At 39.4% G+C, this 15,542-nt stretch overlaps 1 protein-coding gene across 6 annotated transcripts in view; it reads right to left on the bottom strand.

Moving 5' to 3' along the window:
* Positions 1 to 7,661: 7,661 nt before the first annotated feature.
* The window catches only part of LOC126412160 (trans-1,2-dihydrobenzene-1,2-diol dehydrogenase-like), a 103,102-nt gene continuing 95,221 nt past the window's right edge, over positions 7,662 to 15,542 (bottom strand). For all 6 annotated transcript variants that reach the window (XM_050081624.1, XM_050081622.1, XM_050081625.1 and 3 more), the window contains exon 6: positions 7,662 to 8,325. In XM_050081624.1, coding sequence (XP_049937581.1) covers positions 8,219 to 8,325 — 107 coding nt within the window. In that variant the 3' untranslated portion in view covers positions 7,662 to 8,218. The remainder of the gene's footprint in view (positions 8,326 to 15,542) is intronic.

Below are 15,542 nucleotides of genomic sequence, written 5' to 3'. Positions count from 1 at the left end.
GATTTACGGTAGTTCATAAGTTGTTGTTGTGTTTAATTACAAATATGTGAAACTGGTTAGAAGTTCTGGAGTTCACACAGTTGCAGCAACATTAGTATTCTTACCAACTGTAACCCAATTACAGAGGTAGTATAGGTCGATCCCTAAACCTGGACCATTTCTAAATAATCAGGTTGTGATAACATTAAGATTAGGATCAATTATAAAAGGTTTACATATAACTGTTGGTACTGTATTTTATCATGACACTAGAACATACAAAGCATTTAATATCTGGATCAGATAGTTATCACATGTATCAGTAATCTTCAAACAAAAGCAAAAAATCTGGAATATTTTTATAAAACATACATAAGTCAGATATACTTTCATGTAAGGTTACTGATAAGAGTGATTGAACTGAATAAAAATGATTTGTGTGTTTGGAGGAAGGACGGATTATTTTCATAGTACGGGGCTTAAACTCTATGTAGCATCACAATGTATAACCTCATGTTAAAAGTTTAACACAATATGACAAGTATTACATGTAGAAACAGTGTGTTTGTCTTGAGGTGCATAACTGATGGCATACGAATACTCGGACTTCATTCATCCATTATTTGGGGGTGAGAGCACTTAATGGGTTCCAAGGGACTTTACACATAATTTCAAACCTTTTCCAAACTTTTCCTCCCTTAGATGCTTAATGTCAAATACTTAACATATAAATATATTTGAATATTCAACATGGCCCGAGCTGCCAGTCACATATGCGTGAGGTGTGCTTGCTTGTGTGACTGAATAGTGCGTATTTCTCGTCTCGATGAAGGCTGTAGCCAAAAGGTTGTGTGCAAATGTCTTAACTGTGCCTGTCTGCAACTTAGTGCATCATCTCTACGGTACGTAGCAATCTACATTTTTCTACATTGTCGATATTCCCATCTGGAGTTTCCATTGCACAAAACAGTAATTCATCTGTAAAGTAATCAGATGTTTGAAGCAGTTTTATACATGAAACTTCACTTGCTTAAAGAACTGGTGTTTACAGGTAAAATACTAATGTAAATGTAAATGAGACTTGCTCTGTTATACAGTGACATGGGTATAACATACACTATGTGATCAACAGTATCCGGACACCTCCAAAAACACGGGTTTTTCATATTGGATTTTCATTTTGCTGCCATCTACTGCCAGGTACTCCATATCAGTGACCTCAGTAGCCATTAGACATCTTGAGAGAGCAGAATGGGGTGCTCCGCAGAACTCATGGACTTCGTATGTGGTCAGGTGATTGGGTGTCACTTGTGTCATACGTCTGTACGAGAGATTTCCACACTCCTAAACATCCCTACATCCACAGTTTCCAATGTGATGGCAAGGTGGAAACATGAAGGGACACGTACTGCACAAAAGCGTACAGGCCGACCTCTCTGTTGACTAACACAGACTGCCGACAGTTGAAGAGGATCGTAACGAGTAATAGGCAAACATTTATCCAAACTATCACACAGGAATTCCAAACTGCATCAGGATCCACTGCAAGTACATCTACATCGATACTCTGCAAATCACTTTCAAGTGCCTGGCAGAGGGTTCATCGAACCACCTTCACAATTCTCATTATTCCAACCTCGTATAGCGCGCGGAAAGAATGAACACCTATATCTTTCCATACAAGCTCTGATTTCCCTTATTTTTATCGTGGTGATCATTCCTCCCTATGTAGGTCGGTGTCAACAAGATATTTTTGCATTCAGATGAGAAAGCTGGTGATTGGAATTTCGTGAGAAGATTCCGTCACAACGAAAAACGCCTTTCTTTCAGTGATTTCCAGCCCAAATCCTGTATCATTTCTGTGACACACTCATATTTTGCGATAATATAAAATGTGCTGCCTTTCTCTGAACTTTTTCGATGTAACTCCATCAGTCCTATCTGGCAAGGGTCCCACACCGTGCAGCAGTATTCTAAAAGAGGACAGACAAGCGTAGTGTAGGCAGTCTCCTTAGCGGGTCTGTTACATTTCCTAAGTGTCCTGCCGATAAAACGCAGCCTTCCCCACAACATTTTCAGTGTGTTCCTTCCAATTTAAGTTATTCGTAATTGTAATACCTAGGTATTTAGTTGAATTTACGGCTTTTAGATTAGACTGATTTATTGAGTAACCAAAGTTTAACGAGTTCCTTTTACCACTCATGTGGATGACCTCACACTTTTTGTTATTTAGGGTCAACTGCCATTTTTCGCACCATTCAGATATCTTTTCTAAATCGTTTTGCAGTTTGTTTTGATCTTCTGATGACTTTATTGGTCAATAAACGACAGCATCATCTGCAAACAACCGAAGACGGCTACTCAGATTGTCTCCAAAATCGTTTATATAGATAAGGAACAGCAAAGGGCCTATAACACTACCTTGGGGAACACCAGAAATCACTTCTGTTTTACTCAATGACTTTACGTCAATTACTACGAACTGTGGCCCCTCTGACAGGAAATCACAAATCCAGTCACATAACTGAGATGATATTCCATAAGCACGCAATTTCACTATGAGCCGCTTGTGTGGTACAGTGTCGAAACCCTTCCGGAAATCCAGAAATACGGAATCGATCTGAAATCCCTTGTCAATAGCACTCAACACTTCATGTGAATAAAGAGGTAGTTGTGTTTCACAGGAACAATGTTTTCTAAACCCATGTTGACTGTGTGTCAATAGACCGTTTTCTTTGAGGTAATTCATAATGTTCGAACACAATATACGTTCTAATATCCTGCTGCATCTCAACATTAACAATATGGGCCTGTAATTTAGTGGATTACTCCTACTACCTTTCTTGAATATTGGTGTGACCTGTGCAAGTTTCCAGTCTTTGGGTACGGATCTTTTGTCAAGCGAACAGTTGTATATGATTGTTAACTATGGAGTTAATGCATCAACATACTCTGAAAGGAACCTAACTGGTATACAGTCTGGACCAGAAGACTTGCTTTTATTAAGTAATTTAAATTGCTTAACTACTCTGAAGATATTTACTTCTACGTTACTCATGTTGGCAGCTGTTCTCGATTCGAATTCTGGAATATTTACTTCGTCTTCATTTGTGAAGGCATTTCGGAAGGTTCAGTAACTCTGCTTTGGCAGCACTGTCTTCGATAGTGTCTTCATTGCTATCACACAGAGAAGGCATTGCTTGTTTCTTTCCGCTAACATACTTCACATATGACCAGAATCTCTTTGGATTTTCTGCCAGGTTTAGAGACAAAGTTTCGTTGTGGAAACTGTTACAGGCATCTCACATTCAAGTCTGTGCTAAATTTAGAGCTTCTGTAAAAGATAGCCAATCTTGGGGATTTTGCGTCTGTTTAAATTTGGCATGCTTGTTTCGTGGTTTCTGCAACAGTGTTCTAATCCGTTTTGTGTACCAAGGAGGATCAGCTCCGTAGTTTGTTAATTTATTCAGTATAAATCTCTCAATATCTGCCAATACTATTTCTTTGAATTTAAGCCACATCTAGTCTACACTTATTATTAATTTGGAATCAGTGGAGATTGTCTCTTAGGAAGGTGTCAAGCAAATTTTTATCTGCTATTTTGAATAGGTATATTTTTCGCTTATTTTTTGAGGATTTGGGGATAACATATACAATCTCACTACGACAACCCTGTGTTCACTAATACCTGAATTAGTTTTGATGCTAGTTATTAACTCGGGATTATTTGTTGCTAAGAGTTCAAGTGTGTTGTCACAACCATTTACTATTTACGTGGGCTCATGAACTAACTGCTCGACATAATTTTCAGAGAATGCGTTTAGCACAATTTCGGATGATATTTTATGTGTACTTCCAGAATTAAACATGTATTTTTGCCAACATATCGAGGGTAAATTAAAGTCACCACCAACTATTCTCGTATGAGTTGGGTATGTGTTTGAAATCAAACTCAAGTTTTCTTTGAACCTTCCAGCAACTGTATCATCTGAATTGGGAGGTCGGTAAAAGGATCCAATTATTACTTTATTCCAGTTGCCAACAATGACCTCTGCCCATACTAACTATCAAAGTTATGTGGAAGGTGAGAAAACTGGGATTTCATGGTCGAGCGGCTGATCATAAGCCACACATCATGCCGGTAAATTCCAAACAATGCCTCGCTTGGTGTACGGCGCATAAACATTGGATGATTGAATAGTGGAAAAATGTTGTGTGGAGTGACAAATCATGGTACACAATGTGGCGATCTGATGGCGGGGTGTGGGTATGGCGAATGCCCAGTGAACGTCATGTGTAGTGCCAACAGTAAAATTCAGAGGCAGTGGTGTTATGGTGTTGTCGTCTTTTTCATGGAGGGGGCTTGCACCCCTTGTTTTGCGTGGCACTATCACAGCACAGGCCTACATTGATGTTTTGAGCGCCTTCTTGCTTCCCACTGTTGAAGAGCAGTTCAGGGATGGCGATTGTATCTTTCAACACGATCAAGCACTTTTTCATAATGCACGGCCTGTGGCGGAGTGGTTACACGACAATAACATCCATGTAATGGACTGACCCGTACAGAGTCCTGACCTGAGTCCTACAGAACACCTTTGGGATGTTTTGGAATGCTGACTTTGTGCCAGGCACCACCGACTGACATCGATACCTTTCCTCAGAGCAGCATTCCGTGAAGAATGGGCTGCCATTCCCCAAGAAACCTTCCAGCACGTGACTGAACTTACGCCTGCGAGAATGGAAGTTGTCATCAAGGCGTCACCGATGGAGGGTGCCAAGAACTTTTAAGCAACTTTCAGCCAGGTGTCTGGATACTTTTGATCACATAGTGTATCTACATGTCACATGTTAATACAGGTAACCAGTCATAGATGTGCCAGAAAAATTCCACGCAGATATGGAGATGAGAATTATCAGAAAAAGGGAAACATTCGAGGAAGATGCCTCAGTTTTAAACTAGTACATGCAGCTGTATTTAGGATGGTTATGTAAACAAAATCACACACGTGTCACCAAATGATGTGCCATCATATTGATGTTCAGAAAAATGCAATGAAAGATATGCTATTATGGAGTCAAAAGGACTCATTACAACAAGTGTGGCTGCCCATGAATGCTCACTTTCTGCTGTGTAAGCAAATAAAATTACTTTACTCTGATCAGTTTACCACCTGAAGATGAAGAGTAACCATCAAAATACTTTGTGCTTATCAAGTAAAATGACTGATGCAGAAATATCTCTACTTTCTAATTTGACTTTACAGCAGCTACATCAAAATAGTCCCATTTTGGATGAGAATGTGTAAAAATTGGTGAATAATTTCAAATAATATATTTAATAATCTAAATTCCGAAATTGTGCAATTGAGGAACAAAAAAAGCACTGGCTCACGTAATATGTAAGGAGCCACTTACACCTTGTCAACAGGTTCTTTATAGAAGAAAAATGTTAGTTTTGAAGCTCTTTTTACGATGTATAAAACTGAAAAACTCGACACCAGGGTGGGTACTCACACTTGGGGCTTCCAGATGTGAGGAGGAAGATGGTGTCTAGAAGCTCCTGATGCTGAGCAGGAGGAGGGGGGGGGGGGGTTTCTTTCTTTTCTCACAGCTGAGATATACTGATCGTAAACAACAGTTCAACCACAGGTTTTAAACACAGATATTTTATAGGCAATAATATTCATGTAATTACCACACTTCGTAGTATTAAGTATTTTAAAATCTGTGATTTATAATTTATAAAACTCAGTCAGTGCTCAGTATTACATGAGGTTTTATGAAGTTCCTGAAATTCTCCAGGATTTCCCAGATTTTTCAACTTAAAATGTAATTTCCTGAGTATTCCCTGTTTTCCACAAGACCACCACCCTGAACACTGTCAAGATGAACTGTTTGGATAGAATACTGAATTCTGGGCAAGCAGTCTAACAACAGTACCAACGACATTAATGTGGGTGAAACAGTTAAATGCCAAATGGACAACGTGAAGCTCCTGCTGCAGACAAGGAAACCTGCTAATATCTGGTGTGCAAAATTCGAGAATCAAACAGGAGAGGGGGATGGGGGTATATGACACTGGTAAATGTGGGACATTCTCCCATACACAAGAAGTGTGGTGATTTGGGGAATACAGAGGTAAATGAGAAACTACTGACCTGAGCTATAAATCTGAATGCTTAACTTTGATGCAGATTACAAAAAAAATTACCATTTGATTTTAATGTAGTTTTACCTCTTGAAGGGTGGGCATGTGGCAACCCCCCCCCCCCCCCCCCCCCACCCCCACCCAAGCAAATTCACCCTTGGTCAAAATACGCAGATCCGAATGATTTGACTAATTCTAAAAAATACATTCAATGGTAGTTCATAGAAGCCTTATACACATTACCAAAGTGTATTTGTGCAAATAGAGAAGAGGCAAACAATGGAAAGTCCAGAATGCAATGAAAACAAGCTGTTCAGAAACAGATATCTTGTGCCTCCTCTTTCCAGTCCTCTACCCCCATCTATATACCTACCATCCAGCCACAAAGGAGCATTCCTCTACTGGCTCAGTACCACCCAGGACTGGAGCAACTGAATGCCACTCTCTGCTGGTGCTTCAACTACCTGTTGTGCCCTGAAATGAGAAATATGCTCCCCACTACCCTCTACACCTCTCCCACAGTGGTATATCTGCTGTCCACCAAATCTATGCAATATCCTAGTCCCTCCCTACTCTACCCTTGCTTCCAACCCTTTGCCTCCGTCTTTTTTTCCTGCAACAGACAGATGCAAAAGCTGTCCCATACATCCTCCCAATGCCACCTACTCCAGTCATGTCGCAGACATCTCCTACTCCATCAAAGGTAGGGCTACCAGCGAAAGCAAATATGTGATCTACAAAGTAAGCTGCAACCACTGTACCACTTCCTACATGGGCCTGACAACAAACACACTGTCTGTGCACATGAATGGCTGCTTCCAAACTGTGGTCAAGAGAGAGCTGGACCATCCAGTTGTTGAACACGCTGCCTATCATGATGTGCTTCACTTCAACGATTGCTTCACAGCCTGCATCATCTGGATTCTACCTACCAGCATTAGCTTTTCTCAACTGTGCAGGTGGGAACTCTCCCTACAACATATAGTTTGCTCCCCTGGCCTCAACCTTTGCTACTCCCATAAGTAGTCTTCTCATTGTGCCTGTCCGACACAACATCTCTTGTTGTAAGTAACAATAAAGGTATTTGACAACATTATTTAATTGGATGAATAAAAAAATCTACTCAAGTGGCGGCAGAACACACAAATAAAAAGACTGTTGTAATTGGCAAGCTTTTGGAAGTTTGTTTTAGGGTCTCATTCTTAGACATACCGTGCAGGCTTGCAAAGACAGTTTGAAACACATGCTTGTATCTGGAAACTTCAAGTTATGAGCTAAGCCCAGGAATCACAGTGTAAGATAATTGATTTTTCTGTTGTGGTTGACTAAAATGAACATTTCAGAGATCCTATTCTTACATAAACTGATAATCTGAGAAAGAACGTCAACACTTCTCCACAACCTTCACATGCCACAAAAAATCCTTACTAGAACAATAACTGGTATTTTCAAGAAAATAAGGCATAGTTACATTTTACTTCTAATTTAAGTTTTCAAAATACTGATGGATTAAAATAATTACTTTTTTACATACTTATTGTTGATATTTTGTGATGCACATTTATTGCAACAATACATAATTTATTAGCAAAAATGTAAAATAGTAATGTTTATACACACCAAGGAAATTTGTTTAAATACATTTCTCTTATATAAGTTATCATTCATACTAGTACAAAATACTTCTGAGCAGTTGTTATATTTAGTGACAGTCAGCAGTTCATACTCCTCATAAATGCAGAGGCCATGAGAATAACACTGTACAAATACTGTAAATGACACACGGTTCCATGAAGGACAGATTACAGTTCTCCTTAAAGGTACACAAAAAAACAAACCAATAAATAAACTGGACAGTCAATAAATTTATGAAGACAACAAAGACTGAGAAAAGGTCACATACTGTTCTATTTTTCCAGTGTGATTGATGAAGTGATCACATTACACAAAGTGTGAGAGATGAAAAGTGTTCATGATTACAGAAGACGACATGTGCCTATTATCTTTGACTGACCCATGAATTCAACATTTAGTGTTTCCTCAGATGTTCAAAATAAAAGGTTTGTCTGATACGTTAAGTGATAAAACTTTCTACTCATACAACTCGTATTTCACTCCCAATATTTTCCTCAGTTCATCTTCCAATTCTGCCAACAGTATGCTCTCATCATGTGTTATTTTAGGACTCTCCAACAGTCCTGTAACATATCAAATGATATGGTTATAATTTCTACATGTACAACAAGTTGTTTGATAATGCACAAACTGCATTTAAAATATAAGAAGCATTATGATGTTCAGTATCAAATCCAAAATGTTAAGAACAAAGCCTTTGTTCCAAATTGCAGCATCTTAACTGTTGCTCCAACTACTTAAAACACAGGTAAAAGGATGAATATTTGTTCAGAAAGTCATCTCAGTTTCACTCACAATTCAGACAAATAATGAAAGTACAAGAAATGCAACATTATACAGAGACAATCCTCTTAAATATTTAAAAAGTAATCTCGATTTGCCTTGCAATATCTCTACGAACCCAACAATTTATATAAAAGTTACAGAGGATTTTATTACAGAAAAGCACAATGTCAGAATCATTTTAATATTGGAACTTGTGCAATAGAAATAAAATACAGCAAGAAGGAGACAGCAACAACACTCCATGCCCTGAGTTGAAATTTAACAGCTAGAGTAAATAATTTTGAAGCATTTACAGTTATTAACAAGAATACTGAGCGTGTAAAAGACACATCAAAGCAAAATTTACATATATTATAAAATAAAAACACAAAAAGGCATAAGATGAAACAAAAAGTGCAGAAGAGAGATGGTGAAAACAAAAAAGGGCAGAAGAAAGATGACGTAAAATTGGAAAAAAAACTGCATTAAACGAAGGCTTTAAAAGGAAATGAACACTGATTAAAAATGTAAAGAAAGCAAGAGGTGGAAAAGCAGGAGGCAATGACAACATTACATAATGTGAGGTTTGGTACTACGAAAATAAGATGCGGGACATGTGAATCGGTGAAGAAGAATGGAATGAAAGCTGATACAATGTGGGCCACTTTATGGTAACTTGACGTCAGTACAATAGAATTTGTTGCAATCAGTTGCATTAATGATATAAAAACAGACACACTGCAATCTACATGGATCTGAAACAGCTACAACAATATTGTTCTACCACCAGGCATTTCCCACAAACATGCAGACTGATAGTGTCTGTATGTATCTGCTTTTGTTTTGACTGACTGAACAGATTCCTCTACAAATGCCATTAGAATTTTAATGTTATATAAGCATACAAACAAATAGAAGTGTTGATTAATAATTTGCCTCTTTCATTATTACTTTACTGTCAAACTGAACATTATCAGGAATAACGATTCTTTAAGTATGTCTCTCCCCGTCTTTTTGCAGGCAAAGGTCCCAGGTTTGAATCCCAGTCTGACAGACAGTTTTAATCAGTGTAAAGATCGCTAATTGCTGGGAGAGAGAGAGGCAGCAGGTGCACAAGATAGGGATCTGACATCTACGAGTTCATTCTGGTCACAGATGGGAAAATGGTATGCAACATACGGTGGTGTGGAGAGGTGGCTTGGCAGGGAGAGAGAGAATAGAGGAAAGAGGTAGGCTGTGAGGAAGAAGATGTGGATGCAGGATGAGTTAACTTATAGACATGGGGCAGGGGAGGTGCTGCATGCGGGGCAGCAGGGGGTCAGGATAACTACTAGACCAAAGAATGTTTTGAAGAGAAAACTCCCAGCCACATAATTCAGAGAAGCTGGTATTACAAGGAATGGTCTGGATGACACAAGCTATGAAGTGGGCTTTGAAATTGAGCACGTTGTGCTCAGTAGCATGTTAAATCCCTGGATTGTCAATTCTGGTTGGTGGTGGTCATATATTCAAGTGGACAACTAGTTGGTAGTCATGCCCACATAAAATGCTGTGCAAAACAGGTACATGACATGACTGCTTCCACAGGCGGCCCTGTCTCTTGACAGAATAGGATAAGCCTGAGATGGGACCGGTGTGCGTGTATTGGGCAAGTTTTACATAGGGAGCAAGTATGTGTAAGGATGGCGTAGGAGGTTATGTAGATTGGGTGGGGTGTGGAATACCACTCTGGGAGGAGTGGGGAGGATTGTAAGTGGGTGTTTCTCATTTCTGAGCACAATGATAAGTAGTTGAGGCTATGTGAAGGATATTGTTCAGTTGTTCCTATCTGCGATGATACTGGGAGATGATCTAGTACTTCTTTGCAGCTTGCTCCTGGGGTTGTTTGGAGTGGGAGGGGGGCGGGATGGTTCCTGTCAGTGAAAGCCTTACTAAGACCTTCCTCATCATGGACAATGGATTGCTTGGCACTGCAGATGTGCCATCTGTGTGTGTGGCCAGACTATAGGCAATGATATTTTGGTGTGGAAGGGATAGCATCTGTCAAAATTCAGATATTGTTGATAGTTAATAGTATATGGACAATGGTTTGTATGGAGCTATCTGAGTGATGGAGGTCAACATCCAGGAATGTGAGATACTGGCCTGGTGAAGTGGATGGGAGAGGTGTTGAGGCTGTGGAGGAATGAGGATAGAACATCTTGGCCCTGAGTCCAGATCATGAGCTGAACCTGACTAGAAATATTTTCTATAGGTGGCCCATAGGCAGGTTGGCATAGGAGGATGCCAAGCAGGTGTGCATGAGCATGCTGTATATTTGTTTGTTATTTTCTCCTCAAAGGAGAAGTTGTTACATGTGAGGATTAATTAGTTAGGTGCGTAAAGAATGAGGTGATTGGTTTGAGGATGTAATAATGCTGAGGGGAGGTAGTGTTCAACAATGCAAGGCCATCCACATGGAGGAGGATAATGATGTATACAGAGATGGTGTTAACAATGACAAGTACTGATCTAGATATCAAAAATGAGATGGGGACAGTTGAGAGTCGGCGAAGGAAGTGTGACATGCCTTTGATATTGGAATCTAGGCTGTGGGCAATGGGTTGGAGGTACTGGTTAACAAGAGCTGAGATCCTTTTGGGCTGAGCATTGTAACCAGCTACAATGGAGTATCCAGGACCATTATATTTATGGTGAAGTTCTGTCTTGCCTGTGTGTATAGTGAAGGCTTAGTGTCTCCACCATCTGGTGATCTGTTGCCTTTATTACTCAATTATTTATAGTCCACCAAGGATTTTCCATTCCTATGTGTTCGTAAATGAGTACTTTCAGATATACTAGAGTGTGTCATGCTAACTGTAACTTACTAAAATCAACTGACAAGTGGCAAAAACTGTTCACATATACAGACTTCAATCTTGTTTATCTCACCTAGCCATCCTCATTTGGGTCTTCCCAAACCAGTCCAAGCAAATGACTGTACTTACTAACCTGCCATGGTCAACAGCTTCCACTTTCCTTACCCATTATAAAGATATGCAAAATGAAGCAAATTATTACACCATACTATTGATTGTAGTGTTGTCTTGGAATTTCATAGTTCATTGTGTTACTATCTTTATCTACATACAAACTATTATGAAGTGCTTGGCAAAGGATGCTTCCCAATGTACATGTTGTCAGGGATTTCCATTTCTGTTCACATAAGGAGCACAGGAAGAATGAGTGTTTAAATGCTTCTGTGTATGGTGAAACTATAATTGTGATACCTTCTTTCAAAAAAGTTATGCTGTTTCTGTGACCTTATGTAATTGACACTGAATAAAAATGAACTACTTCTATCTCATACAATCATATCACTCCTTTCAAACCTTCCATTAAACAAAGGTCTGTAATTAAGTTTGTAAATACATGTTTATAAAACTGACGAGACTCTAGCAAGAACAAAGGATGTATTTTGTCTGCAGTCTACATATACAAGGACAAGAAGCTGAGAACTAAGATGCAGAGTGTCACCCATGCCATAAGCAAGCCACAGGGCATGTTAACAAATGAATTCTAGACTCAAAAAAGAAGAGGGGGAGGGAAGAATTTCGCTAAGCATGAATCTGAGCTCTATCTGACCAAGATAGGCAGATATGCAAGTGTAGTGCACAGAACTAATATGGACAACCTGCCACTAATATTAGGAAAGAATGGAGACAACTGTGAGATGATGAGAGAAAACTGCAAATGAGAACTGGACTATGAAATTATAAAAACAGATTAACTCTTTCACTGCTGTAGATGTGTATGCATGTCCTGTTCCAATGTTCCCCAGGTGCTGTGGACATGGATAAGCACGCCTCTAGGGTTTTCCTACTGTGCTATTGACATCTGTGTGCGTCCTGAGCTGGCAAACTCTCATTGCTGTGGACAAGTTACTTCCGTATCTCAGTAAATAAAATAAGTTTTGAGTATTGGCCATACAAAATATGTGTTTCTTTGTGCACTATAATTTTCAAAAAAACCTAGTTTCTATATCTTGAACCATTTATGAAATATGACTATTGTTGTGAACAATACTGTTAAAAGGATGGCTCCTATTCACCATATAGTGGGGATGTTGACCTGCAGATAGGCATAACAAAAAGACTGTCAAAGTAAACTTTTGGCCAACAAGGCCTTCATCAAAAATAGATGAAACACACATGCGCGCACACACACACCCACGCACCCGCGCGCGCGCACACACACACACACACACACACACACACACACACACACACACACACAAAACCACAGTCTCTGGCTGCTGTTATAACCACTTTATTACAGATTTGCAGAGACAGAAATGGGTGTGTCATGCGCAACAGTCTGTTGGGTATGAAAATCAATTACTTGAGAACAAAATGAGATATGATTCTGCTCCCAATATTAAATAAAATTTCAGTATCTAATCTACATTTTGTATACTGCGATGTATGAGCTAAAATCAGCCATACACAGTTTATGCACTGCATACTTACCTCAGCAAACTCTTTAAAATTTCATGCAATATTTTATTTCATTTGATGCAGCAGAGTAACCATGACATACAATGAAAAGAAATTTAGTTATTTATTGTGTGAAGGTATCAGACACTAAGATGTGCAAAAATCAATTTTTTTCAGTGAATAGCTTTCTTCAAACCTGACGATAAGTATCTCAGAGCGACTGGAATGCCATTTGGTGAGCAGTGCATACTGGGAGTGCTTACATTGGGAGATGATAGATATTAAAAAATCTAAAATTCATACATGGGAAAGATAAAATTTTACTTGCTCACTGAATTGTATGCACATTCCTCAAAATATCCATTCACAGTCACATGGGAAGATAAAAAATTTAAAATTATTAATACAGTCTTGCTTAAAATATTCAGTTCAGGACAATAAAACTAATGATAAAAAGCTAATTCAATAGCTTGTGGCTAGCTCATCATTTGCCAAATAAATGGGTATGTTAGCCATCCTAAAGAACACTAAAATCTCGACCCTGACAATCCAGGGAGAAGCAGTGAAAGGAGAGAAGGTAACCAAATCACTGTAGAGTCGGGGCATTGAACAGTTGATATACACATAACAAGACTGAAATTGATGCTAAGGTGTCAGACACTATTCCTCAGAGCTAGCAGATCAACAAAAACAAACGCACACACAAATGGGATAGTGTGTGATTTTTTGACAATGGTGCAGTTGTTAGATTTAATGAGATAAACTATACCTCAGGCATGTTACTGTGGTTTTCTATTTAGAATGCTACATTACAATGCTCAAAACCTTGTTCTTCCCAGAACCTTGATGACACAGGTGTGCAATGAGGAAAGTATGGTTTCAACAGATTGGTACAATCGCATACACAGCTTATAATTCAATGGCTGTCTTGGACTACAACCATACCATATGCACTCGCTTGTCTCCTAGGTACCTCGTGACTTGCTAAGTGCTTGAATGCTCTGAGGCCACACCAGAGCATTGATGCCAGTCACTACAGGTGTGTTGCTCACTTGTACCACTGAAATGTATCTTCCAGTGTTGAGTCAGAAAATGCTTCTGGCAGAAAGTATTTCTTTGAAATATGAATTATTACGGAAATTATGAACTGTGTACATAGTATTAGTTGTGAGAGATGTGACTGTGCTGAATTCATGTTGTACAAAGAACTATAGCAGTTCCCAGACAAACTTTTGCTTACTACAAATAACTGTAACATCATTGGACATCCCTCTCACAGCTATTACAGAAAAACTACAGAAACAAAATACTAATTATAGAGCTAGTACATCTCCTGAGGTGAATCTAATTGTAACATTAGGATCAATAAACATATTTTCAGTACATTCATTTTACTTCTTACAGAAGTTGTTCAGATGAATGCATATTACATATTGGGTTAGTAAGATGAAACTTTCTAAAACTTTATTTACATTTCCAAGAAATTGAAGACAGGATAAAGGAATCTGGCATGATGATACACTTATGTGGAAAATAATGAGAGAGACTACAACGTCATTTGAAGTACGATTGTTGTAAGTGGTTAAATTAAGTGGCTGTTCTTCATCCTATGTTAACTGAAATAGTGTAGAGGGAAACATTCGACGTTTGTGTGTGTGTTTGTGTTTGTATGTGTGTCTATCAACATGCCAACGCTTTTGTTTTGTAAATTAGATTCCATGACTTACAAAACGGGAAAGCGCTGGTAGATAGACACAAGAAAAAAACACACTCACAAAATTTCGAGCTTTCGCAACCAATGGTTGCTTCGTCAGGAAAGAGGGAAGGAGAGGGAAAGACGAAAGGATGAGGATTTTAAGGGAGAGGGTAAGGAGTCATTCCAATCCCGGGAGCGGAAAGACTTACCTTAGGGGGAAAAAAGGACAGGTATACACTCGCGCACACACACACATATTCATCCACACATATACAGACACAAGCAGACATATTTAAAGGCAAAGGGTTTGGGCAGAGATGTCAGTCGAGGCGGAAGTGCAGATGCAAAGATGTTGTTGAATGACAGGCGAGGTATGAGTGGCGGCAACTTGAAATTAGCGAAGGTTGAGGCCTGGTGGATAATGGGAAGAGAGGATATATTGAAGGGCAAGTTCCCATCTCCGGAGTTCGGATAGGTTGGGGTTAGTGGGAAGTATCCAGATAACCCGGACGGTGTAACACTGTGCCAAGATGTGCTGGCCGTGCACCAAGGCATGTTTAGCCACAGGGTGATCCTCATTACCAACAAACACTGTCTGCCTGTGTCCATTCATGCGAATGGACAGTTTGTTGCTGGCCATTCCCACATAGAAAGCGTCACAGTGTAGGCAGGTCAGTTGGTAAATCACGTGGGTGCTTTCACACGTGGCTCTGCCTTTGATCGTGTACACCTTCCGTGTTACAGGACTGGAGTAGGTGGTGGTGGGAGGGTGCATGGGACAGGTTTTACACCGGGGGCGGTTACAAGGGTAGGAGCCAGAGAGTAGGGAAGGTGGTTTGGGGAT

Source organism: Schistocerca serialis, chromosome 7 (assembly GCF_023864345.2).
Source record: "Schistocerca serialis cubense isolate TAMUIC-IGC-003099 chromosome 7, iqSchSeri2.2, whole genome shotgun sequence".
In the NCBI taxonomy this organism is placed as follows: Eukaryota; Metazoa; Arthropoda; class Insecta; order Orthoptera; family Acrididae; genus Schistocerca; species Schistocerca serialis.
The sequence above is the reverse complement of the archived record's forward strand: the minus strand, read 5'-3'. Positions and strand labels throughout refer to the sequence as shown.